Below are 25960 nucleotides of genomic sequence, written 5' to 3'. Positions count from 1 at the left end.
CGTCATCACGTTCCTGGCGTTTAGAGGCCTCGGGATATTAATCGCATACGAGGTTGTTTCACACAACTTCCTTATTTTTCATTAATTCTATCGTCGGCACAATCTCTACGACTGCCTGACCCTGTGCATCGTTATCGTCGATTAACCCTCGGCTCGATCCTCTTCCGTCATCATCTCCATCCTCGCTTCGGCACTCCTCAGTCACAATGGCCTCCGCCGCCGCATTGGAACCCGTCAAGACGGCTCTTTTCTCCAATCCCCTCGCTAGCGCCCTGGGAGATGCTCTCAACTCTTTCAACGAGCGGAGGGCCAAGCTAGGCCTCTCCAACCCAGGAACTATCGAGAGTCTTTCCAAGGAAGTCCAGCGCGATGTCTTCCTCAACAACTACATGTTCACCGGAATCCGCGCCGACCTAACCAAGATCTTCAGCATGGCTCCTCTATTCCAGGTTTCTCACCAGTTTGCCATGGGCGAGCGCATCAACCCTTACACTTTTGCTGCCATGTACGGAACAGGAAAGGTAGCTGCTACTTGAACACCAATCGTATATCCGAGGTTGCTAATCCTTTTTACAGGTCTTCTGCCAAGGTAACCTTGATAACGAGGGCTCTCTGTCTGGTCGATTTAACTGGCGATGGTCGGACAAGCTTGTTTCCAAGTCTCAGCTTTCCATCTCCCCAGGTGGTCAAGATATGGCGCAGTTCGAGCACGAGTACACCGGAAACGACTTCAGCGCATCCCTCAAGATGCTTAACCCCTCCTACCTCGAGGGTGGTGTTACTGGTATCTTCATCGGAAGCTACCTCCAATCCGTTACTCCCAAGCTTGCTCTGGGTCTCGAGACTCTTTGGCAACGACCTTCTTTGTCCCAGGGCCCCGAATGTGCCGTCTCATACGCCGCCCGCTACAAGTCCGCCGATTGGATCGCTACCGCTCAGCTCCAAGCTGCTATGGGTACCCTGAACACCTCTTACTGGCGACGACTTTCCGACAAAGTCCAGGCTGGTGTTGATCTGAGCCTCGGTCTTGTTCCTTCTCCTGGTGGTCTTATGGGTGGTGGTCTCCAGAAGGAGGGTGTCACCACCATTGGTGCCAAGTACGATTTCCGCATGTCTACTTTCCGAGCTCAGGTCGACTCCAAGGGCAAGCTTAGCTGCGCTCTCGAGAAGCGAGTGGCTCCTCCTGTAATGATGACCTTTGCCGCTGATATCGACCACTTTACGGTAAGTACATGATCCTAGTATTTGACAAGCGAAGAAAATGCTAACAAATGACTGCAGCATCAAGCCAAGATTGGTCTGGGTGTTTCCATCGAAGCTGCCCCCGAGGAGCTCCAAGAACAACAGGAGGCCCTCGGCGCTCAGCCTCCTCCCAACATCCCCTTCTAAGCTATGAGCTTAGTATACTCCCCACTACACCCACAATGACCTGACTTTCTGCCCTCAGGTGGACAGAAAATCTTAATGATCGCCCACTGTTGACCAGGCCAGGACCGAGCCTCGACCTCCGCCACCCCCATTTTTCGCCATTTTCGATGTCTTATTAGTCGTCCCTCACCTCCTATGATGCCATGATTTCTGGATGCTTAGGGGGAGACCGGTACATATATTCTGGTTTCTGAATCTCTCCCTGTCCTCATGGATTTCAAGCATCTGTGTATATTATTGTCGTGGACTTGTATTGTCCTGGTCACCTGTATGAACTTTCTGTAACGCATGCAATGGAGAGGCGAAGGGGAAAATTTCGGTCATCTTACCCCGTTCTTGCTTTTGCGAATCTCTTGAACAAACCTCACTCATGGCGCTCGTTGGGCGCCGATTTTGTTCAATTTGTTGATGGGATGGGATGTGGGTTTTGAAGGCAAGCTAACGAAGTGATGGCCACGCCTGTTCATGTAACCTCTGTATAAGAAAATAGACAACCTTGAAGCTATAATGTGGCCCATGATGACGTGTATCCAGTTCAAGCATGCCTTTCCTGTGTTGTGCAAACAAGTCACTTTTGTAAATCACACAACGTCACTGACAATAAATCGCTGTAGCTGAATGGTATTGTTCGCTTCGAGCGTTACCTATCCTAACTGTCCCTTCCATGTATCTCATCCTTGCGTGTACCATGCATCAAAAAGCTCTCTGTGTAAGCTAGCCATCTAACAACTGTTTTGCGTTGCCATGCCCGTCCCAAAACGCCATGCTAATAACAAATGTTCTGGTGCCAACTCTGCTTTTCAAACTCCTTTAGAATCCGAAAAAGCTATGCAATCCTGTTCTTACTGCGCCGACTATTGTGCGGTCATTTTGCTGTCCAACTTGTTCAACTTCATTACGGCAACCGAGAGCACGCGCTGCTTCTTCGGTAGTCCACCTGATCAGGTCCATGTTAGTTCCTCCCTGTAAGCGAAGACTCCTGTACATAAAGATGCTCAAAAACCGAAACGGTGATAGCATTAAACACGATTTGGAGAGTTCTTGATTTCCCTCCTGCCTTTTAGAGGTATTGCCATCACTATCGTGAAAGCACGTTACATCACCGTGCATTCACGTTCGGGTTGGTCGCTGCTCTTGTTCTTGACCTTGTCCTTCGATCTGACCCGTTTGTGATGTTTGTGACCGTGGTGTCGGTGATGCTTTTGCTCTGTTTCAGGCTCAGCTTCTGCTGGAACCTCTGTTCTGTCTGAAATTTCCTTTGACTCCCTCGACTCCTTGGACGTTTCTGCGGTCAAGACGCCTGTTGAGTTTGGTGAAGACATGCCGATACCATTAGGCTCATCCTTGGTTTCTGAAGAAGGCTCTTTGTTAGGCCGCATAAGACCTCCTAGCCTGCTCATCGAGAAGCTAAGGCGATTTTCTCCGTTTTGGCTGCTCGGACGACTCCTATTGACTAAAGTAAAGCGAGATGCTGCGCGTGACAGCCTTGATGCGGTCGGCTCTTCGCTGGGTGTTATGGCTGGAGAATGGGAATTAGGTGTATGTGGTGCTGATTCAGTCCAAACAGCACTCGGGCGTCGTGAGCCAGTGAGCGATCCTGGAAAACGGTCCGCACCATCCTCGCTCCTCCTTGGCTTTTCGCCATCCATGGAAAGCCGAATACTGGGCGGTTTGCTGGATAAGCGCTGCGAGTTCTCGAGAGTTGGTGTGCTATCGAAATAGCCTTCTTCGAGACTGCCGAGCCGGTTGCTTCGCGAAGGAGTAGGAGGCAACTCGATACTGATCTTGGAATCATTGTACGAAGGAGGCTCTGTGTCTGGGTCATCTACTGAGGGAGGAGCAACCTCAACCATAGGCATGACTTGATAAAACAGAAGATATGGCATCTCCTCTTTGAGAGCGGTTCTGATATCATCCACGTAAGTAACTCGGTTTTCTATCTGAAGATCGTCGAACTTGACCCATTGTGCTTCCTCGTAATCAGGAGGTGGGTCAAAATCATGTCGTCGATTGTCTTTCAACAGTTTGGGAGCTACTCGGGCGAAGGAAACGTAATGGCCGCTTTGTAATGAGTCTCCCCGATGGCAGATAACGGACTGGAGGACGAGCTTATAGTCCGTGTTGAGAACGTTTTCATCTTCCTCAGTTTTCGGTTCATCGGCAAGCATGAAATGTGGCAGCCGCAGACTATCGGGGATATCGATAAATGTGTTGTGACGCTTAGGCTGGCCAGACTCGGTCATTGCGTAGCGTTTGAGACAGATACCCACGACGGGTCTCTGTTCGAAATTCAGTGCAACTTCCGTGTTGTTTCGAGGCTCTGTGCTTGAAAGTGCATGCCAGGCTTGCGATTTTGTTAGCAGGTGTACTAGTATTAGTTCAAACGATTTAAACTTACGGATGAGCCTGAAAAATTGCCAAGCAGGAATAGTGACTGCCTTGACAACTGTTGAACCCTTGCGCATAGCCTTTTGGAGCATTGTTGGAGTGTCGGGTGTAGAAGGACGGCCTTCCTCATCCAGAACCACACGTTGAATGACACTTGTTGACCTTCCCCTCAAAGAAGGCTTGTTCGGTACCAACTCGACAGTGGTAACCTCGCCTTCTGCTTCGTCATCTGGAACGTTGCAATTTTTGGCATCGGAATCTGCAAGCGAAAGAATGGGCGCCTTCTCCAAAGTTGGTGTTCTTTCCACCGGGGTAATTGGCAGTGGGGATGTTGGTGTTGATGACTCGCCGCGTTCTTCGGTGAGGATTCTAATCGTATCCCTGTGCTTAAGTGTCGGCGTCTCGCTTCGGTTCTTCTCTTCAATCCCAAGCTTCTTTCCATCTTCACTGTCTCGTTTGACGTCAACCTGAGCGTTGAAGTACTCCTCGAGGCAATCTTCCAGTTTAAGCCCCTTTCCTTCAGAATCAGGGGGTATGGCCAAGTTCAGGAGACGCTCGTACACAACTTTGTGGTCATCCTTATCCTTCTTTCCTTGGTGGAAAAGATCGACCTGTAGAGATAACAGCGGTAGCTGTAAGGTTTCTGTGATAAAAGCAAAAGCTTCTGACGTATCCTGTTGCTCCAGCATTCGTGCATCAGACCAGCCACAATCGGCCAACGCATCTTGTATTAGTTTCGTCTGTTTGTTTTGTCAGTTTCAACAAACCAGGAGGCAAAATGCGTAAATGTTACCCACCATATCTGTATGCACCAGCTTTCCTGTTCTCAACATATTTACCCACATCCGTAACAGGTTGACAAGCTTGTTGCGATTGTCTTCTTCGGGAAAGTCGTTCTTAAGCATGCACTCGAAAGCGTCGATTTTGGCAAACATGGAGAACAAGAGCGCATCTAGATAGCATGTAACATTGCCTCGGTTTTCGGCGCCCACCATATCCACACTGGGATCATAAGGGGTGATGATCCCAGCGGCGGCCTTTTGTTCCATATCGATAAACTCGACGGTCTTATCGGTGTCGTGGTCTGCGAACTTGGTTGCCATAATGTCGATAATGTGGTCGGTGGTAACGTTGGTTATATGGAGTTCGTCTAATCGTCGTAGGATCTCCTCGACCTAGTGCGAGCAAAGGTTAATGTCTCGATCGTTTAAGTCGTGATTCGGTTCGTACTCGTGCGTTATCCTTCTCTTTGTCTGCCTCTGCTTTTGCACCTTGCTTTGAACTATCGTTCTTGAACATGGCCATGAAGGCCCCAGTAGAAAGTGGACGAGGCTACATAGCTACTTGTTAGGACACCTGATCCTCGGCCAGGGCATAATTCGGACATGCAAAAAGGAAACGGCAGATAACTCATCCAGCAATTGCAAAGTCCTGATGGAACATACCTTGTTCTTGTCTGAAACCGCTGGTAAGGGCGCTGGCGCAGCCGACTTGGATCGACGGCTAGAGCCATTCTTGTCGCGCAAGCTGAGAAACTTTCTAGGAAACTCCTTCATGATGGTCGATTTCGTGATGTAGAGGAAGAATATTTCGTTCGAAGGTGAAAGAGGGACTCGTCAGGTTTAACGAGGTAGTAACAAGCCACAAGCATTCATTATCGGGGGCGCATCCGTTGTTGGTGTAGGTTATTTGAGATGGACCGGGAAGTGGCTCGAGTGCGACGCGCGCGAGACGGGGGAGAGGTGAGATTGGTTTGATCGGTGGTGATGGTAAGAGCCGGGGGCGACACGGAAAACAGACACAGTAGAGAGATGTTCTGTTGAGCTTGGAAAGTGGGTTGAAAGTGAAAGTGAAAGTAGAAGTAGAGGACAAAAGACAGTTGGAGGGGAAGCTGTACTGGAAAAAAAAAGGCCGAGACCTGCCCTGCCTATAACGAGTGATCGGCCTCGGAGACCAAATCTCAGTGGCCGAACAGCCCACGGGAGCGGTTGTTGAGGGGAGTGACCTGAAAGATACTGCACTAAAATAGAAAGATAGACAGTGGCGGGGGTGGATACAGCATGGACCCGACCTGAACCTCAGCCTACAAGATGAACTAAGGTTGGATGAAGTAAGGTTAAGGTAGTACTGTAGTAGTTGGACCCCTGTGCCCTGTCCTGTCATTCTTAAAGTTTTCTCTGGGCTTTCTTTCTTTTTTTTTTCGGTTTTCGGTCCCTTGATTCTTGATTATGCGAACTGCACCCTTGATTCCATCATGACCCGATTGATTAACCATCAACCAGATCTCGGACTATCAACATCAGGTATCCGATATTAGATGGGTATTCTAGTACGGTAGCTTAGTAGGGTGGCCAATTCAACGGTTGAATTGGATCCTTTTTTTATTACCCATTTCCATATTCCGTACCAACCCAAGTCAATCCTTGGAGCCGATCCTAGCCAGTTTCCGCGTGAATTCGGGAAGTGACAAACACAAAACGGCCGCCTTGCAGGGCGAGCTAATGCCAACGTGGAAGTTAAAGTTGATTTTTAGGACATAATGTCGAGTGATTTTCGATTTACTAACGGAAGCCTGTTCCACTACTAGGCAATACCTATCATTAATTATTTATACTTGCCATCCTGTGTATGCGTGATGTATTACTCACGTACCTACATCAGCTCCCCTCGCCCTGCGTGATCTGGGCCACAGCATCATTATACATGGGTAGTAGGCTCCTGAAACTTACTCCAAAATAACCTAACCCACATGATTCTGCCTCAGCTAAACTCAGTAAGAACTCTACTAAACACCCCCAAACGGGCAACACTGTACGCTGTAATGTGGCTCTGCTCTGCTTTGTTCTACACAGGCTGTCATCATCATCATCTTACCGCATGTCGTCAGGTCTTTTCTATTATTACCGCCTGGGTGTGTAACTTTTAGGCTGAGATCCGCAACATGGGTACTACAGAACTGGTGACCTGAGTAAAAAGCGGACAAAGTAGGCGTGTGAGTAAGTCAGGTCATCAATTGAAAATCGGTGGAAGCCTTAGATAGATCGATCGAAGACTGAATCTTGAATTCGTACTCGAACACGTATGCACGACGAGTCTGGTGCCTGACAAGAACGAAAGTCCCCTGGAAAATCGAAGCCTAGTCCAGTCCGTGTTGCATATCACCAGCCACACCCTGTGTAAGTAGGCAGCCTGTTTACCCAGAGGTTGGTGGTATGGTAGACAATCAAATCGTTTTCTGAATTGCCGTTTCTGACTCTGACGTAGGTTCTACATACCGCCAATCACATTTTGGTTGCCCGTCGACACCATGATCAGATGTTATCTACTTCCTTTTCATTCGATCAACGTATGCTAAGGTTCAAGTCTTCGGCCCGCGATCGAGAAACCTGGTCGCCCGGGAACAACAAACACTATCGGTGACCATCCTGGACTTGTCGGACCTTGCTTGTTGAGAAAGATGGAGATAAATAAATCGGGTCACGGGGCCCACGAACGTCCCGCGCCCAAGCGTTTGGGTCAGCTCCATAATTAGTAGGCGGTTTTGGATTCAACTTGAGATGTTTCGGACTCGGACTGAGGTGAGTCGGACAACGGTAAAGCCCGAAACCCACGGAGGATACTGACCTAAACCTCCGCTCTTGGGTTTGCAGGTGCTGAAAGTTATCATGCGTTTTCTCTTTAGATAATACCATTGGCCACCTGCCTACTCAGGCTCTGAGATTAAGCACTTGCATTAAGCTATATGTTCTAGATCTGGGTAATAGAGGGGCGATCGCAGTGCTTGAAGAATGGTAAGATGATCAAGACTGCCATCGTATCATTAAAGCCACATGGTGTGGCAGCTCAACTGGAAAATGAACACTAGGATCATAGCAGGCGTGAGAAATTTATAGCACTGAAAATAGTAAGAAGTTTCAAACGGTCTTATCTCTTACGCCCCTTTGGAAACAAAAGCATCTGGAATAACACTCACTCGTTCTTTCGAAGCCTGAATTCCGGGATATTGATAGTCAGCTAAACGACCTAGTGACCTCTATTTTGCGGAAGGCTTGAACTACGTCATGGGTGATAGCAAATGACCATGAGCTAGGAGGGAATATGGAGAGCATACTAAGTTATTATGACTCTTATTAATGGACTAACTCGATCTCTTGTTGTTGAGTTCTTAATGCAAAGATAACGGTGAAGACTTGCACAGCCACTGATCAGTACACTAGCCACATGTGGCGCTCATCGCCGCTAGCCGCTTAGATGGAAATTTCCAAATCCACGCGACAACCTCACATCTTTTTGTCGACGAGTAATTCCAATACCCCACGACCCCGAAAATGGCCACGGTACGAGAAGGAGCCCGCATGGCGAGCTCGCTGGGAAGAAGACAATTCCCTCTAAGGGCTGCCCCCCTCTGTGCACGACGATATGCCTCTACTGGAGCCGAGAAGTCCTCGTCCGATCTGGCAGATCTCGACAATGCCTCCTCTTTTGCGACAGGCACTCCCGACCAGGCCGCTATTGAGGCTTTCAATGCTAGGGAAAAGGCCTCTGGAACGGGCAAGAAGCTCCCTGGTAACAGGTCCGTAGCCCAATGGCTCTATATGATCGAGTATACGCTAAATACCTTACAGATACCAGTACCATCCTCCCAAGTACTACCGTGGACCCCTCCATCCTGTCCAAGTTCCCAAGTCCTCCGACCCGACTGCCCGAGACTTCGTCCCCGGTCCATTCAATTTCCCTCGGTTAAGACACACATACGAAACCACGATTGCTCCAGATCTGATTACTATGACCTACCAGCACATCCCACCAGGCACAGAAGTACCCGTTTCCAACAAGGGTAACTTGAGAGAATGGGATGGCTCCTCGCCTTATCATAAGAACCGACCTCGTCGTGGACCTCGCGGAGGTGGCTCTTCAAGACTGGGACTGGTCGAGCGCCCTATCGGATGGCACAATGTTCCTGAAATCGAGGCTATTACCATCAACTCATTCGCCCCTCTGAGTTCCCAGAACAAGGAATACTTGCACGTTTGCCGTGCTGTTATCCAGGCTATCTCCGGTTCTTTCCCCGAGGTGACAAGGGTTAAGAACGGTGTTGTTCAGTGGGGTGTCAAGAAGGGCGACAAGACCGGCTGCAAGGTGACACTTCGAGGTGCTCAGGCCTACGAGTTCCTGGACAAGCTGATTACCCTGGTGCTGCCTAAGATCAAGGACTGGCCCGGTATCGAAGCAACCACTGGCGATAGCGCAGGTAACCTGGCGTTTGGTCTGCAGCCTGCCTGGATGGCATACTTCCCTGAGATCGAATTCAACTACGATGTAAGTTCACATGTGAAATTGTGAAGAACCGGCGAGCTAATTATGAATAGATGTACCCTGCACGACTGATGCCTGGTTGTGATATTTTCATTAAGACAACCGGCACTTCGGATAGGCAAGGCCGTCTCCTCTTGGAGGCTCTAGGTCTTCCTTTCTTCGGCAAGGCCAGACATTAAAACACAATAAAGGGGTTGTAAAGTGTTGAGTTGGAAACGAATATCATCCTCGAACGGCTGATATGTAGTATAAATCATGTACCAAGATATATGTATCATAAATGAACATTCAAAATCTAGGGCTAAAAGTGCCCACTTCATTCAACCTATTGCTACCGTTTTTTGGTCTATATCATCTGTGCCGTAGTAAGATGTACTTCCAACCGACGCCCCAACTCCGTCCCAATGCATCCATTCGTTATGGGTTGTTGATTTATCCGCCGACTTTTTAAGCTTTGCCAATCTTCTCTCGCAGTCCGTTAACGACCTCGTCCACAGCCTCCATACTTGTAGCATCGACCTTGTCGGTCTTGTGACCCTTCTTGGTCAACTCTTCAGAAAAAAGATCCATGGCAGGCTGGTAGTTGCGCACTGCCGAGCTGAGGGCATAAACAGCCTTGCGACGGACATCGACAGGCTCATCTTCCTTTGTAGCCAGGTCTACCAGCATGGGGACTCCTCCAACAGCAAGCAGACGTTCTTGGGTCTTCTCGTTGTTCTGAACAGCAGTACCGACACACCAAGCGGCCATTTTGCGCATCTCGCGCTCATCATGCTTAAGCTGCTCGAGTAGTGGTGTCCAGAGGCTGAGGTTCGCAATGTTGTTGGCATTATCAAGGTTCTCGATTAGCTGCTCAAAGTTGTCGAAGGCAATGAGCTTATCGTCGAGTGAGACCTCCTCGGTGTTATCCGAAGTGATAATTTCCATTGACGCTTTCATGAGGTCCGCATCGGACGGGCCGCCCATAAGCGATGCCATAAGCTCTGGGGTGAGTTGTGTCTTGGGAGGAGGGGCATTGGGGTCGTTTCTAGTAGCCTCAGATTGCTCGATGCTCCATTTGAGGAGCTCGTTAAGTCTGGGATCATCCATATTGTTGGTTTTATGAAAAGAGATTTGGAAATAGAGATGTGATGCGTTGTGCTTATTGTAGAGTCGATAAATGAAAATGGAGGGAAAAAAGTCTTGATGTTGGATATCTGCACTTGATTTTCAACTTTACCAACCATATCGATTAGAATTTGCCCATTCTGGAATCTTCAAGAAGACTCTATTCCACAAGAGGCTTAGCGTGTGCATACTCACAGGAATTATCGATTCTCCGTCTACCGACCGATCTCTTCTACCACAGCTCGATATCAAGAGATTGCAGCCCAATGAGTGCCTTATGATGACTTGTACATAATACTGAGTCAAGTATCAGAGTTGCAGCGAGCTTTTGTTATGACTAGACACCGCAATCCAGGTGATTGCAGTCCAACGTGGCAGAAGAATATTTCATCATAGCTCCCCTCCAGCTCAGCAAAATTGCCCCACCTTGCAAGGTTGCCCCTCATTGTCGCTGCTTTTACAACGAGCAAGCGAGCTCAAAAGTGAGAGCGAAAAAAAGAGAGAGAGAGAGACATAAAACAAAAATGCGGCACAAAATAGCATCGACCCAAATCGATTGTGGCTGGCTAGGGTGACGCGCGTGTATTGCGTTGCATGTCACCATTGTAGCAGCCTGGCCGCAAGGCTACCACAATTATCAATGACAAAATCCAGTGCCCAATATCAATAGAGCTTAGTGGACATTCTTCATCTGAGAGGCGCCGGAGATCCCGCTGTTCGTAGGTAGGTAAGCGAAGGCATTCAATCTCACGGTTGGCTTACTGGCCGAAAGCTCCCGCCGGTGGGTTTCCCCAGCTGGGTATGGCAGGGGCAAGAAACAGGGGTCTAATTAAGAGTTAGGAGATCTATTGAGCGGCCAGTAAACGAATGACAGCCTCGTGGTTCAGGGGGCGATCAGATAGCGGTGTTGATGTTGGCTGTCGAACGAAAAGGATCTCGCTCAGGCTGTCCAAGAAGCATGGGTTCCAATGGAGAAGAGAACCTTGTCTTTGCCGGGGCAAGAAGAGCCCATCACCGCCTCATTGCTTAAGCAAAAGGGATTCTGCCACCAAGAAGGATTCTGCATAACCTGACAACACGGGGCACGATAAAGGTAGCTGCTCAATGTGAGGCTACTCTTGCTCCCCGTCAAGTCATCTTTGGTCAGGATGCCTGCTGCTTGGCCAGTCGGAAGGGCTGGGTGAGTAGCATGTACAAACAAGATCCGCGCGTATTTGACGTGGTTCGTCAGCGAGGAACTCGTTCATAGACAGCTGCCTCCGCGTAACTCTGCCCTGGAGGAGCGCTTGGTAAAATTAGCCGCTTGTACTAATTATGGAGTGGAACTCGGAAACTGGAAGCTGGTAACCGGTTCCAATCTGCGGAGCATCTGGAAATTTGACTTGGAGATACCAGCCCCCTTTTTCGTTGCTGGCTTCAAGGGTTTGGACATTGAACGGTGAAGTGATGCTTGAGATCTTGGGCTTGAGAGGTATGGTTGTCCGTACGTCCTGCTGTTGCCCGCATCCTGTACAGGAATTTTGAGTGAGACGGAATCTTCTCAAGCTCCTTGTGGCTGAGGCTGACCTGAATTGCCGTCTTTGTCCTAATTAACGCTGTTGTTGATAGACAAGAGCTTGACTGGCATGCTGTTGCAAAAGGTCCTCCATCTTGCCAACATAAAGGTTGGTGGATGTTAGAGAATTAGCAGGTAACTAAACAACCAGCCATTGAAACACTGAAATGCACTGCCAAGAGAAATAAAAGGAAGCCTCAAAGGCTGCAGCTTTGACAAAGTTCCCTAGCTGACGTCGTCCTCGTCTGCTCGCGTGGCGGTGGAAGTGAGGTTCTGCTTACGACGTCACTCTGTGCTGGGAAGATAAAGTCGAGACGGTGAAGCGGCCCGTTATACTGAGTCGGTATGTGATGCAGAACCGTTGACTGCAACCCATCAAATAATCATTGCTGTCTGACAGTATCTACCAATTCTACCTACATTAAAACCAATTGCTCCTGCAAAAGTCTCCATATCAATCCTCTCAGAGAATTGGCTCTCACGAACCTCTCTAGTCTACCTAGTAGTCCAGCCCATCTACGGATAGTCCTCCTTCTACCGTCCAGTTCTAGGTAAGCTCCCCACCTCAGCCACCGCTACCGTCCATCCCGTACTCCGCAACGATTACCATTCCACTGCCACCGCTGCAAGCAACCACTGGGACAAGTTAGTTCCAGGTCCCTTCTCAGGGCAACGCACTCTGCACTACGGCCGCTACGAACCAATCAGTAAAGCGGCGAGTAGTTTGGAGACCTGTTTTCCCTGGTTGCCCCCGCCTCTTTCCAGTAGCCAGACAGCCAGAGAGAGGTAGAGAGGTAGCTCCTGCTCTAGACTGTGCCTCGTCTGCTCAGTTTCCCTACCCAGTTCTGGCAGGCGGTCTCTACCCCCCTTGTCCCCAAAGTGTCCACCTCAGCAATTCGGGGCCCGCCCACAACTTTCTTGTGACAGCGTCGCCCGGCGATACTTGTCTCCTTTCCCCCTCCCCCATTCTCCCGTCTCCGTCTCCTTCCCTCTCCCATTCCAAACCACTTCTCTTCAACTCTTCTATCTTCCGACCTCCGTCTCCTTCTCCATCAACGTCTCTTCTTTTCCCGTAAGCTTGCTCTTCACTAATTCCAGCATCTCATCTCATTTCTCTTTATAATTCTTCGTCTTTTCTTTTTCCTTTCTCGCCTTGGAATCTTGGCCGCTAATCCCGTTTCTGGACAGCTTTCCCATACACACACCGTAATCCACAGCCATGGAGGGTACGTCGCATCATATCGCGTCGCTGCATCGTCGGATCTGCTCAATCGATCCGTTTCGAGCATTGCGAATGTCACCTAGGGATTCACGCTGACCTGTCTTTGCTTTACAGAAGAAGTTGCTGCTCTCGTCATCGACAATGGGTAAGCTCCCCCGCCTGTCTCACCGACCTCTGGACAACCTCCCCGCCTCTCTGCCCCCTGCTTGGCCAGATCTGCCACTGCATCGTCCGATGCCCGAAACCGGCCACGACTGTGGTGCTCAACAGAATTGGCTTTGCAGGCGCAAGACATCTCAACATGACCATGATAGCTAACTTGATGCCAGTTCGGGTATGTGCAAAGCCGGTTTCGCCGGTGATGATGCTCCCCGAGCTGTTTTCCGTGAGTACCCCACTTTCTAACCTTTGCCATCGGAGCGTTGATATCGCAACGCCTGGTCGCAATTCAATCAAAAACTCAACGCTAATACCGTAAATAGCTTCCATTGTCGGTCGCCCCCGTCACCATGGGTAAGTTGAAGCAATCGCGGCAATTCGCCGCCTTTCTCGGTGGCTGGCCACTGACAAAATCTCAGTATCATGATTGGTATGGGTCAGAAGGACTCGTACGTTGGTGATGAGGCTCAGTCCAAGCGTGGTATCCTCACTCTGCGATACCCCATCGAGCACGGTGTTGTTACCAACTGGGACGACATGGAGAAGATTTGGCACCACACCTTCTACAACGAGCTGCGTGTCGCCCCCGAGGAGCACCCCGTCCTGCTCACCGAGGCTCCCATCAACCCCAAGTCCAACCGTGAGAAGATGACCCAGATCGTCTTCGAGACCTTCAACGCCCCCGCTTTCTACGTCTCTATCCAGGCCGTCCTCTCCCTGTACGCCTCCGGTCGTACCACCGGTATCGTTCTGGACTCTGGTGATGGTGTCACTCACGTTGTCCCCATCTACGAGGGTTTCGCCCTTCCCCACGCCATTGCCCGTGTCGACATGGCTGGTCGTGATCTTACCGACTACCTCATGAAGATTCTTGCTGAGCGCGGTTACACCTTCTCCACCACCGCCGAGCGAGAAATCGTCCGTGACATCAAGGAGAAGCTCTGCTACGTCGCCCTCGACTTCGAGCAGGAGATCCAGACTGCTGCCCAGAGCTCCAGCTTGGAGAAGTCCTACGAGCTTCCCGATGGTCAGGTCATCACCATCGGCAACGAGCGATTCCGTGCTCCTGAGGCTCTCTTCCAGCCTTCTGTCCTGGGTCTTGAGAGCGGTGGTATCCACGTTACCACTTTCAACTCCATCATGAAGTGTGATGTCGATGTCCGAAAGGATCTCTACGGAAACATTGTTATGGTAAGTTGAGCAACTCGGCAATATCTGAATTATACTGACATCTGCTTAGTCTGGTGGTACCACCATGTACCCCGGTCTCTCCGACCGTATGCAGAAGGAGATCACTGCTCTTGCTCCTTCTTCCATGAAGGTCAAGATCATTGCTCCTCCCGAGCGAAAGTACTCCGTCTGGATCGGTGGTTCCATTCTCGCTTCCCTGTCCACCTTCCAGCAAATGTGGATCTCCAAGCAGGAGTACGACGAGAGCGGTCCCTCAATCGTTCACCGCAAGTGCTTCTAAGGTATGTTTGGGTTATCTTGCCATCATGATTAGCTTACTGACTTCTGTAGCTACCCGATCGACAAATTAAATCCTCCCACTCGCGCAACGACAAGATCATGGAGGTGGCGACAGACGCTAAGCCTTGGGTGGTTGGCCAGCGTCGAGGTCAAATCTCATATTCTCGAAAAGTTTTTGACATGGTCAAAAGAGTGGGCGTTGCGCTTGTTACGAAGAGATGTGATGGCCCCTTTCTTGTAGTTCGCGTATAATGCGTGCCTAGGGGTAGAAGCCGAGGTTGACATACAAATACTTTTTTACTTTCCGCTTAGAATTGTTGAAATCAAACGAGGTGATGACATGTGCCGTTCGCTCCTTTGCTCTGTACGTCAAATTGGTCTACGTATTTGAGGTTATAATTGAGATTGTAATTGAGTTCTTATAAACATTAATCGTGCAAGTTTGTTTGGGATATTGGAACTACCAGTTGTTTCGGAGCTCTACTTCGTCTGTTTCTGCGTCTGTTTCGAAGAAACCCTTCGGAACTTTCACCTGATCTTGAACTTAGCAATCTTTCCTGATCTCTTGAAGCTTCTTGTTTTCACATTCTTTAGCATTTCCACACGGTCGTCCTTGAACAAATACTCTACTCCTTTCGTGTTTCTTTCTCTTTTGGCTCTATGGATTCCCGTATTGGATCGGGCCTTGTTCTATTTCCTGTATCCTCTATCGGCACTTCGGGTTCAGCTGCTGCCGCGGCTTTCTCCTCCTCGAGCTTCTTGTACTTTCTGCGACTCTTTTTGGAGGCACTGGCAGCTTTCTTTTCTTTTACCCGACCAACGATGGCGGATCGACTCTGGTCACCATTGTGAAATTCATCAACACGCTGGGCGAGCAATTCCCGGGCATGCTTTCGATTCTGGTCTCTTGACCGGGTTGCCTGTGACTTGACAACTATACCGGTGGGTATGTGTTTAAGCTGAACCGCAGAGTTGGTTTTATTCTGCATTGAAACGAATATCATGTGAGCTATCAGAGCGATATATCGGGCGGTCTTCCTTTCCCTTGGACAGCCACACGTACAATCTTTTGCCCGCCAGGACCGCTGCCTTTGACATATGCTTCTTCGATTTCGGACTCAGGTGGGGGTTTTGGCCGGGGAGGGAGAGCCTTTGCTAGATGAATAGATGTACTAGAAAAGGTGCGTATTGGTAATGCGAATGGTGAACGAGGTGAAATCGGGCGGATATATCGGAAGAGACTAAAGACGTTCATTGCGCTTCCATTGGACATAAAGGTCCACGTAAAACCACGAGATCAAACAGACTGAGCATATGGAGTAGAGTCGTTGTGATTGAATCAAGTCGATAGCTATTCGTCGCATGCGAGGCTGCGCTGAATTGCATGTGCCACGAACAAGCCACAACCCCCGCCACGAATGAATCAACCAGACCAGTAAATTGGACACCCGCACCCCCCTGTAAGACCAAGTTAAAGCAGGTACTTGTGAATGCTAGCACTTTACTGCGAAAACCTTGGTACCTGATTTTCGGGAACGCCGGTACGATTAAGGTACCATTAGAGAAAGGAGGGAATCCTTATCCTTATCCTTTATTCCCCGTCGTTTCAACCTTTCTCCTGGAACCATTACTTTTAACCCATCAATTAATACTGCGGTCAACAACTTCACGACGACGAATACCGAGATTCAATACTACTCATTCGCTTCGACTTTACATATTCAACACAATGGCTGTCTTTGGATCGTTCCGCAAGTGGCTTGCCCTCAAGCAGTACCAACTAGAGGTCACTTTCAGCGTTTACATGTTCACGCCATGGGAGAAGTTCTTCTTCAGTAAGAGCCTCCTTACGTTTCGCGGCCTACCAGGAATACTAATTTGTTGTCTTAGGCTCTGTCGTTTTCCTTCTCTTCAGCTTGACCTTCATCGCCGCCTGCCTCTACCTCCCCCATCACATCTCCTTCCTCGTCGGTCGTGCATGGTACTACATGAACGGAGAGCAGATTGACGTTGCTGAGGTAGTGCAGGAGGCCGTCAAGGATATGTCTGCTAGCGCACTATCAGGTACAACGGCAAGTGTGGTGGACGTTACAAAGGAGACGCTCGAAATTGTTAAAGAGCTATAAATTCGAATGGCGATTGCTTTACGGAATACTGGAAACGCATCGGATTGCGACGGAGGCGCGACCTAGTGCTCGAACGATAAAACTTTGACCAGCTGAGTTGTCGACTCGGCTCGAACCTTAGACCAAGAGAACCGCGAAATACGACTCGGGGGTTCGTCTGGCATCACGATATCATGGATATGGATCTTCAATACATTGGCTAATAGATGGCTATAATGATAATAACACACTGAACCTGGGAACCTCACGATCGAACTCGTTTGACTGGCAATCGTGATGTGTAACGGGGTCTCAAGTTCAAAAAAAAACTGATGGCCGAGCAAGCATGTTCATTCAGACGTCAATCATAACTTTTATTACTACGAGTCTGCAGGTACTTGGCAATATGCCTGGCTAAAGGCATACACTCGGAGTGAACTATCTTCTCCTGCAACAGCCAACTCGTATGGTCTGTCCGAGCCATCTCTTGCCACAGGGCGCCAAGCAAGTTGGTGTACAGCCTTGGGTAGACAGTAACTAAAGAATAAGTCAGCACTATTCTGTCTTTGCACGTCAGGAGGAACTCACTCTTCACACGCGGGTTTCTCAACAACATCGGTTCCGTCCTCCTTGATAAGACAAAGACTAATTTTGCCCAGTTCTGTACCGACGGCCAAGACAAACCTTTCGTCAACCGCTTGAGGAATGAAATCGACAGAGGTAACAGGCGAAGCTGTTGCAATAGAAGCTGTCTGCGTAAATTGCAACTTTCCATCCTCATTGGGCTTGGCCGCCCAGATGCGGACTTGCTTATCACGACCAGCGGTTGCAAAAACAGGGGCTGTAGAGGGGGCAGGCACCCAAGCCGCATCAAGAACCATACGTGTGTGGCCCTTAGGGTTGATCTGGAGGAGCTTGTAAGCAGCGTCTTCTTCGGGTGCACGCTCGAACACGGCCCATTGACGATCACGACCAACACTCAGGAGAAATTGGTCGTCAGAGGAGAATCGTAGACGAGTGGCTGTGAGAGAGTGTGCGGTCAGGGGAGGTCGGATCTCAGTCCAGCGGGCTGTCTCGAAGAGACGGATGACGGCGTGGTTGGTTGAACTGGCTTTGCATGCACTGGCAACGAGGGTACCATCGTGGCTGGCTGCTAGGCAGGAAATTTCATAGCCATGACCGTAAAGCTTTTCAGTTTCCGGCCACAAGGTGTGCCGTGAAAGTGTTTCCTCGAAAGGAGGGTGGTCAATCTCCAAGTGTGACTTCTTAACAATGGATGCTGGGTCCATGGCTTCACGATCCCGGTCATCGATGGGCTGAATCTCCTGGTCATCCTCCACGGTGTCGATGGCTTTATTGGATAGGCCCAGGACGGGCATGTTGGCAGCATCCGGCATGTTCTCGACGTCCATGCCATCGCCGATACCAGCTAGGCGGTTCAACATTGATGCCACAGCCTTGGGCTCACTGAAGACTCGCATGAGCTTCTCGTCGGCCCCTGAGACAAACTGTGAAGCTCCTACGGAGTCGATGCAGTTAAGATCATAACCGTGAATTTGAGGTCGGGACATCTCGTGCCATGTCTCGGTTCCTGGTCTATTCCAGCGAGTGTGAAGTCGTGTAGTTTGGTCTGTGCTTGTTGACAGGAGATACTCGCCGTTCTTGGCCCAAGTGACACCTGTAACTGCTCTGGTATGTCCCGAGATGGCCACGCAAGGCCGCCAAAAGTCCTCGGAGGGGATATACTCCCATCGTCTCCAGCTACCAGTGCGGCCAAGACAGGCAACTGACTTGCCGTCATGGGACCAGAGTCCTGTCCAGAAACCACCCGTACTTCCTGTTGCTGTTGTAGCACCCTTCTCTCTGCTAATCTCACCCAGTCTCGCCATGCTGATCCAAATTCCAGAACTTGGATCGGCCTCCCAGATAGCGAGCGAGTTATCTGCTGATGTGGACAGAAGCTGCAACTTTCCATCATCTTGTCTTTGCCAGCGTGCGCTGTAGATCCAGTCCTCGTGACCTAGAAGCAGGGCTTCAAAAGTGACGGAGAAGTCCTTGCCAGCCGCCTTGAGACGATGAGCCTTGTTCGATGGAGATTTTCCAGGCAAGTAGGCGTCACTCGAAGGGTCTGAGCCGTTGGCCGCAGAAGCAGGCAATTCTTTGCCCTGGTGGAATCTCCAGATACGAACGTACTTGTCTTGACTGGCTGAGGCAAGGAGCAAATCGCTGTCAGGGGCAGTCGTCTCCTTGGCGAAGCTCAAGCTTCGGATCCAGCCTTCGTGTCCCGTCAACGTCGCTTGCACCTCGAACTGAATCTTTTCGGGCTTGGCCTCTGCAGTGTGTATCTGTACAATATCTCTTGTGCCGGCAGATGCTAAGACCAAGGCATCATCTGCGTCTCCGGCGTAGCTGAGCGATAGGCACATGGGGAAGTACTTTGGTGTGGTCTTGACATTCTGAAGGAGCGAGAAATTATCATTCTCGAAGCTCCAGATTTTGATGGAAGCATCGGCACCTCCAGTTGCAATAATCCATTTCTGGGTACCCTTGATCCTTAGAGACGCAATGCAGTTGATAGCAGCAGTGTGCTCGGTTGATGTATGGATGGGCTTGAAGTCTTCACTGTCTCTTTGGGCTTTCCAGACGATCAAGGTCTTATCATCCGAGCCAGAGATGAGATAGGAGGTCTCATCTGAGTCTTCTTCAGGGAGGAAAGTCAGGGCCTTGACAGTGTTCTTGTGGCCGCCGAGCAACTTGCTAACTCCCCTAGGAGGATCCAACTTGAGCGCACATGTTAGTATTGTTTGAACATGTAAAATAACAACGACTATAGGAAACAGAGTATATTGACTTTAAAGCAACAAGGTGACTCAAGTACTAACCAAAGGTCGCCATAGCGCAACATTGATATCAGCCCCGAAAGCCAAAATACCACATCGACTCCAATCAGCAACAGCTGTCTGTCTGTTGGCCCCGGAAGCGAGATACTCGACAGATACGGGTACTGAGCCCATTTTCTATTTTCTTCGTTCTGTCGTTATCTTCTCTTCTCTGATTGACTTGCAGTCGTATATTTTTGGAGGGGTCTTTGAGATGAGTCTGAAAAGTGTGTGGTTCTTGAATTCTGATTGGCTGCCATGACGTCCTGCTGAGATTTTCCTGTGAGAATTCTGCTTATGTCATCTGTCTAAGCGCCTTTGCAGTTTGGCAATTGCGGGTGGCTTCGAAACACCACATTAGGAAAAGCAAATAATATCTACAAATTACAGACTGTCTTGATCACGATACTTTTTATCTCCTATCATCAAAAAGTACCAACTAAATTCTTCAAGACTCTTACTGAAACCTCGGAGTTTAACTGATACAGACCTTTCAGAGTTCTCCTTCTCCCCCCACCATCATAACAAAAGCAAATATCGCAAAGAAACCCAGAAACTGCAGTTGACAGCTGAGAAGGAAAAAGCACTGTACCGTCAACATCACGTCCCTGAATCGTCACTCCGCTTCCATTCTCCTTCCATTTCGCCATGGCCGAATCGGCATCTTCCCCCCAGCTCAACATCGACGTGGAGTTCTCGTAAGTTCGTTTCACCAACATCCTCATCTTATATGGATTATATGATCTATCAACTGCAACCCTCACTCCCAGCCTCGACCCAGACCCGGCTCGACTCAGTCTTGGGCGTTAAATCAAGCCCACGCCCTCTGTACCAGATTCTCCTAGGCTGGACTGTTCCCCCACCAGCCTGAACCAAGCCCTGTCCCTGAGTTCCCCTTAGACAAGTCCCTTCTCGGCCCTCTCTTTGGTCCCCTTGCTTTTTCTACTCTCCTTCTTTAGTCCATTTTCTTTGGAGCTAACATCGTGGCACTGACAGTGGCGGACTGGAAATGCTCTTCTCCAACAAGAGACAGCATGCTCTGTCCATTCCCGCGGCAGACCAGGATGGGAAACCCGTCGACATCGCGTACTTGATAGACCACCTATGCCGAAACGTCATGGACGACACTCGCAAAGACCTCTTCGTTCTTGAAAATCATCTGTATGTCTTGGCCACTTGTTTCTCCTCTTCGTCTTCTATGCCTGTCTCTGCCTCTCTTTTACTGTACTTGCAACTTGGCTATGCACACTCCCCATGAACTCGCGGCCACACACAGCCACGTCGGTTCAAAGAAGCGCCTCTTATATCAACTCCTACTTGGATTTTCATGGATCTCGTGGCTGACAGGTGTGGCAAACAGTCGACCGGGTATCCTAGTTCTCATCAACGATGCCGACTGGGAGCTCGAAGGCGAGGAGGCCTACGAGATCCAGAGCGGTGACAATATTCTGTTTGTCTCGACGCTGCACGGAGGTTAGACTGCTGTAAACTACTGTACTCTACTTCCTTTATGGCCTCCGCGGAACACTTGGTGCAGTACCGGCTTCTCGGGTATTGAAGAATTTCTACATACATGCACAGATAGGGACGCATACATGCATACATACATACGTGTGTATACAGAAAAAACAGCACAACTAACTCCCTTGCATCAAGCTGTTGGGTTACGGATATGGACGTGGAGGACTTGGACTTGGACGTAACCCATAGACATGGACATGGTAGGCATCAACTGCATACACAGCCAAGCCCACATCAAGAATGTCTCGGCTTTCTTTCAAGTTTCGACGAGGCAGGACGGACGGGTCAGATACGCGGATACTAGTTGCAGTACTTTCTCCTCCGGGTGTTTCTGTCTTGAATCAGTTGTCTCTCGCCTCGCTTTGTCCGGTTTCGCCACTCAGATGAAACGGACTTTCTCCTGAGGACAGTCGTCCAGTACGGTAGAGGCTCGCTTGCGTGCGCTCCCCCGCCTCAACCAGCCCTGCAACGGTTGTTCTGAACCAACGCCCCTCGTCTCGTCTCCAGATTCGAGTCTGGGCGCGCATCGATCTTTATTCCCAGCAAAACCCCATCGTGCATCTACAGTACGGCACATTCAACGTATGTACAAGGAACGTGCATTTCGTGCGTGCACAAACAAACGCTTTTAACGGCTTTGTGGATGCAAAGAGATGGAAAAAGAAAACTGGCTGTAGAGGGCTTACATGCCTCACATCTGCAGTCTTGTTTCTTTGGGATTTACTCTGCAGAGTGAAGCAAATTCATACATTATGACATGACGGGCCGGTCCATTGCAACGTTGTTTACGGCGGTGAAGGCCTCGTACATAGGTCCTTCCGAGATAGAGACTTGGAAATGAGGCTTCATGCATAAGCATATGCATGACAGTAGATCCGTTTTTGCACTATACACTGTGAATTGACTCTTCAGCGGTTGTCCGTCCAGGGCATACAGCGAAAGAAGAGAGCAGAGGAGGTACAGTACAGTAGAGGGGGCGGTGAATATTGAGAGGGAGGGGGGGTTGTCGATCCAGCCAGAAAGAGAGGCATGCAGCCCTAATCTACATGAGTATAGTGGACAGTTTTGTATCCTATATACAGAACTACGACTCAGTTAACAGGACATCTGGGTACTGTATAGGACTCAACGTATTATGTCTCGCAAGTAAATCCAGTTGTTGTACTGTAGGTCGTGTCTAGTTGGCCAGTCTAAAAGAATCTAAAACTCGAGTTATAATTGTCCACGCACAAAACAGCAACAATTGGCGTCATAATATGCAGGTCATGGATGTCCTCGCCTGTGATATCAGCCACTCTTGCATTCCTCCAAACACAAGTGCTGCCTCACCTTGACATTTTCTCATCAGCCTGCATGGAATTATGTTTGGCAGTATATACGTATATACACAAGATATGCAGTCAACCAACAGTACAGTACTGTATGTATCCGTAAACGTGACCAACTCACCAAGCCAGAAAGGTTTTACCGAGATACTGTTTTCTCACCCAACGCTCACTTGTCACTTGAGCCCCTGGCAGCAGCTTCGATCACGGTGCCAGGATCGCCATCCTCCATCGAGGCCTTACGCCTTGGCCCAGCTGAGTGCTCTGATATTCATCCCATAATCTGGGGGGTTTTGGGCATCACTATGGCCCCCGTGGAAATAACTGTCCCCTGCCTTCTCAGCCAACACCGTAGAAATTCGACTAGACCATCCCGTTAAAGAAACCATCTCATCATGTGCCCCTGATAGCTCGTCTGCGTGACAGGTCTCTCGAATACCAATCCTTGCATTCTCGTTGGTTCATTGTCTATTAGTTAAGTTGAGCCTATCGCGAACATGGCTGAGTTCTCAGTTCGGCCGTTTTATTCCGAGCCTGGGACAAGACCTCACTTGAGAGTACTCGAGGATATCGAGATCCAAGATATGTTCCTGTCTCAGCGTTTAGTTCCTCGCACAATATTCTGCTTCTGCATCGAGATCTTCAATCTTGTAGTCACCAGGCTTTTCTTGTAGGTAGGTATTCTGATTTGAGATATGTTCATTCGAATTGCAAGTCATATACTATCTAAACACTAGTATTCCGATTTCGCCTCCAGCGGCTACTCTCGCCCTTTCCACTCCTATTACGAAAACGCTGTCTTTCCTGTTGTCCTGGGTCTAATAACCCGGTGCAAAATGCTTCAACGCCCGTAGATGGTCTGATGAACAAGAATGCCCCCAGCCACTGCGTCTCAATGCCGCGATATAATACATTCGAAAACCAAATAGATGATAACCATGAAAATGAAACAGTACACAGAAACCTTTTCCCAGTGGACGATACCACCTTTTTTCTAGCCTCCATTAAATCATGAACAAACCCACACGCTCTCCCTTGCATCCGTCTAATACATTAGAAACGGTAAAAAGAAATCTCCTCCTGTAAAAAGGTTTTTGAGGAACATTTGGAAGGCAGGAAACAATTGGTATCAACGCAGCGAAAACAAGAAAAAAAAAAAGGGCGAAACCCCTGCACCCAAATGTTCAGACAACCACCCAAAATGTGCAACACCTTCCTGTGAGCTTCGGGAAGCCACATATTTTCAACTCCTTCGTAAGAAAAGACACGCCATTGAAAGTTTTTTTTTTTTTTTTTTCGTAATGTTTGCACTGTTTTGCCTCCTGTGTCGTACTGTTGTAGCTTCGTAAAACAAAATGCGTAACGCTGTCGAGTCGTATCTAGTTGGCATGATGATGCCATGTCATGTTGCATCAGAAAAGTCTTCAGTACATGCGCTCATTGTAGCCCATCTCGCGCACGTGGCTGGTTGCATAGAGCATGCCGTGGTTGTGAGGTGGCTGGATGTGGTGATGTCCTCCCTGCATATCATAGACTTCATAGCCAGACTCGCGAGGCATGTGACTGATGCCATTGGGCTGCACACGGCTCATACTGTAAGCTGCGAGGCTGCCTGAGACGGGAAGACCATGCGTCTGGTGAGGGGACGGAGTCTGTTGACTTGAGGCAATTTGAGGAAGAGGGTACTGAGGGACACTCGTGATTGAGTTGGCAGCAGGAGACTGAGAGGGTTTGGGCTTGCGTTCGGCAACCGTGCGGGCCTTTCCTCGGCCCTTGATACCCTTGTTGCTGTTCTTGTAGTGCGTAGCAAAGTACTCGAAAAGCTCCCGATCGACTTCAGGCACTGCTTCGCCTGAGTTGAGAATCTGTGCGAATCTCATGGTGAGGTTCTTGAGGGTCTTCTTATGGAAGTTGTTTTGGTGAGTCTGTGACAATGTTAGTATGGAATTTTGCTTGATAAGACCGCCAGTGCTCACCTTCATGTTACCAAGCTGAGAGAACGTCTTGTTGCAATCATCCAAGATGCAGATGTATGGCTTGAGACCTTGGTGGGTTTGCAAATGGGCACGCAGGTTTCCACGTTGCGCAAATTGCCGATCACACTTGTCACAGGAGAACGGGCGTTCACCAGTGTGGCGACGTCGGTGAGTCTTCAGATTGCCCAGCTGGGAGAAAGTAAGTTCGCAGCCAGGAAAGTCACAAGACTAGAGATGTTAGAACAGTCCATCCATTGTAGGTAACTTGGACTTACATATGGTTTCTCGCCACTGTGCGTTCTGCGATGGATGTCGAGATGAGTCTTTTGAGTGAAACTCTTCTGGCAGTTAGGACCGTTGCAACGGTATCGCTTCCTTGATGCCTTGTTGTCCAAAGGAGTGGGTGTTCCATGGCTTTCTAAGCTTGCATCGGAAACAGGCGACATCCCAGGAGTGAGTGGCTGCTGTCCAACCTCGGAGTGCATCTCTGCCTTGCGTTGAATGGCTTTCATCAGCTCGTCTACTTCAGTCTCAAAGTTGATCTCTTGACCACCATTGAGGGTTTCATTTGAGATGATAGTCTTGGAGGCAAGTGTTGGGTTGGTGCCTGTAGATCGGGCAGTCGAGACTTGTGAATCGCTTCGTGCAGGAGAGGGTGCTTGTTCAACCTCAACGTATGGGTATCTTGGGTATGAAGGAACTCGGCCGTGGTCGTTCATGTGTCCCACAGGGCGGCGGTCATCGTATTCCACTTTGAAAGGCGTAGAGTGATGCGGAGGTGTTGGTGGACCTTGGTAGGGTGAGAACTGGTACGGGTTGTGGACCTGGTAGTGAGGCGCCGTCAAGCTGTTCACGGGGCCTGTGCTGTAGGAGCCCTGTACCATATAAGGTGACATGGCAGGACGTTGAACGGGAGCAGTGTTGTTGGTTCGCGAGTCAAAGGGGAGCATAGCCGATGATTCCATCATGGTATAGTCTCCAGGGAGTTGCTGAGGCCAGCGTCCCCAGTTAGGGGCGCCTGATGTTTGCGATGTAAGCGCCAGTTTGCCGGTAGAAGTCAGTCTCGCTCTCAAAGCAAGACCGACAGCTTCGTTAGGGTGAATTGGTCCCGGAGGAAAGTGGAAAACACTTTGTGGTATGGTAGAGACAAGTTGTTGATCGACGACCAGAACAAGATGTCCGAGGGCAGTGAAGAGAACAAGTTGAACTTGAGTAAAACAGAAAGTATGTGTGTAAGAGTGAGAGTGAGAGTGATTGTAATAGAAAGGCTCTTTGAAGTTGAGAGTAAGAGTTGTTGGTGAGACAGAGTTGAATGGATAGTTGAGATCATGGAGGAAAGCCCCAACTACATATATTCCTTTGCTTGTGTAGATAAGTTGATGTGCGACAAGGGTCGAAATCTGTTGTAGCCAATCGTGCGGTAAAGCTCAGAGATCCTCTGTAAGGCGGGTCTAGGAAGTCTAGTACCTCTGCGACTAGGCCCTGGAATTGTAACAGAATGTTAATCCA

General features: G+C 49.3%; 10 protein-coding genes across 10 annotated transcripts; 5 read left to right on the top strand and 5 right to left on the bottom strand.

Moving 5' to 3' along the window:
- Positions 1 to 206: 206 nt before the first annotated feature.
- On the top strand, positions 207 to 1389 carry FIESC28_07461 (uncharacterized protein; the record flags this gene model as incomplete). Its single annotated transcript, XM_031161601.1, has 3 exons — positions 207 to 521; positions 577 to 1224; positions 1282 to 1389. 3 exons carry the CDS (start codon positions 207 to 209, stop codon positions 1387 to 1389), a joined length of 1071 nt encoding a protein of 356 aa, XP_031014303.1.
- A 1133-nt stretch (positions 1390 to 2522) lies between these two features.
- Positions 2523 to 5372, bottom strand: FIESC28_07460 (uncharacterized protein; the record flags this gene model as incomplete). Its single annotated transcript, XM_031161600.1, has 5 exons — positions 2523 to 3772; positions 3827 to 4556; positions 4614 to 4991; positions 5047 to 5148; positions 5262 to 5372. 5 exons carry the CDS (start codon positions 5370 to 5372, stop codon positions 2523 to 2525), a joined length of 2571 nt encoding a protein of 856 aa, XP_031014302.1.
- Positions 5373 to 8144: 2772 nt separating this feature from the next.
- On the top strand, positions 8145 to 9311 carry FIESC28_07459 (uncharacterized protein; the record flags this gene model as incomplete). The annotated part of the gene is made up of 3 exons (XM_031161599.1): positions 8145 to 8389; positions 8442 to 9135; positions 9186 to 9311. The coding sequence occupies 3 exons, from the start codon at positions 8145 to 8147 to the stop codon at positions 9309 to 9311; spliced, it is 1065 nt and encodes a 354-aa protein (XP_031014301.1).
- A 268-nt stretch (positions 9312 to 9579) lies between these two features.
- FIESC28_07458 (uncharacterized protein) lies at positions 9580 to 10221 on the bottom strand (the record flags this gene model as incomplete). Its single annotated transcript, XM_031161598.1, has 1 exon — positions 9580 to 10221. The coding sequence occupies one exon, from the start codon at positions 10219 to 10221 to the stop codon at positions 9580 to 9582; it is 642 nt and encodes a 213-aa protein (XP_031014300.1).
- Positions 10222 to 13013: 2792 nt separating this feature from the next.
- On the top strand, positions 13014 to 14646 carry FIESC28_07457 (uncharacterized protein; the record flags this gene model as incomplete). The annotated part of the gene is made up of 6 exons (XM_031161597.1): positions 13014 to 13020; positions 13131 to 13161; positions 13346 to 13401; positions 13499 to 13529; positions 13595 to 14366; positions 14416 to 14646. The coding sequence occupies 6 exons, from the start codon at positions 13014 to 13016 to the stop codon at positions 14644 to 14646; spliced, it is 1128 nt and encodes a 375-aa protein (XP_031014299.1).
- A 625-nt stretch (positions 14647 to 15271) lies between these two features.
- FIESC28_07456 (uncharacterized protein) lies at positions 15272 to 15900 on the bottom strand (the record flags this gene model as incomplete). The annotated part of the gene is made up of 2 exons (XM_031161596.1): positions 15272 to 15628; positions 15709 to 15900. 2 exons carry the CDS (start codon positions 15898 to 15900, stop codon positions 15272 to 15274), a joined length of 549 nt encoding a protein of 182 aa, XP_031014298.1.
- A 474-nt stretch (positions 15901 to 16374) lies between these two features.
- Positions 16375 to 16771, top strand: FIESC28_07455 (uncharacterized protein; the record flags this gene model as incomplete). Its single annotated transcript, XM_031161595.1, has 2 exons — positions 16375 to 16480; positions 16536 to 16771. 2 exons carry the CDS (start codon positions 16375 to 16377, stop codon positions 16769 to 16771), a joined length of 342 nt encoding a protein of 113 aa, XP_031014297.1.
- A 359-nt stretch (positions 16772 to 17130) lies between these two features.
- FIESC28_07454 (uncharacterized protein) lies at positions 17131 to 19764 on the bottom strand (the record flags this gene model as incomplete). Its single annotated transcript, XM_031161594.1, has 3 exons — positions 17131 to 17287; positions 17339 to 19530; positions 19633 to 19764. The coding sequence occupies 3 exons, from the start codon at positions 19762 to 19764 to the stop codon at positions 17131 to 17133; spliced, it is 2481 nt and encodes an 826-aa protein (XP_031014296.1).
- A 513-nt stretch (positions 19765 to 20277) lies between these two features.
- On the top strand, positions 20278 to 21107 carry FIESC28_07453 (uncharacterized protein; the record flags this gene model as incomplete). Its single annotated transcript, XM_031161593.1, has 3 exons — positions 20278 to 20327; positions 20626 to 20790; positions 20906 to 21107. 3 exons carry the CDS (start codon positions 20278 to 20280, stop codon positions 21105 to 21107), a joined length of 417 nt encoding a protein of 138 aa, XP_031014295.1.
- A 2792-nt stretch (positions 21108 to 23899) lies between these two features.
- FIESC28_07452 (uncharacterized protein) lies at positions 23900 to 25416 on the bottom strand (the record flags this gene model as incomplete). The annotated part of the gene is made up of 3 exons (XM_031161592.1): positions 23900 to 24400; positions 24452 to 24679; positions 24727 to 25416. The coding sequence occupies 3 exons, from the start codon at positions 25414 to 25416 to the stop codon at positions 23900 to 23902; spliced, it is 1419 nt and encodes a 472-aa protein (XP_031014294.1).
- Positions 25417 to 25960: the final 544 nt, after the last annotated feature.

The sequence above is a fragment of the Fusarium coffeatum genome (genome assembly GCF_003316985.1).
Source record: "Fusarium coffeatum strain FIESC_28 chromosome Unknown BRIP53273_contig_166, whole genome shotgun sequence".
NCBI lineage: Eukaryota > Fungi > Ascomycota > Sordariomycetes > Hypocreales > Nectriaceae > Fusarium > Fusarium coffeatum.
Note: the sequence above shows the minus strand (reverse complement) of the source record. Positions and strands in the feature narration are given on the sequence as shown.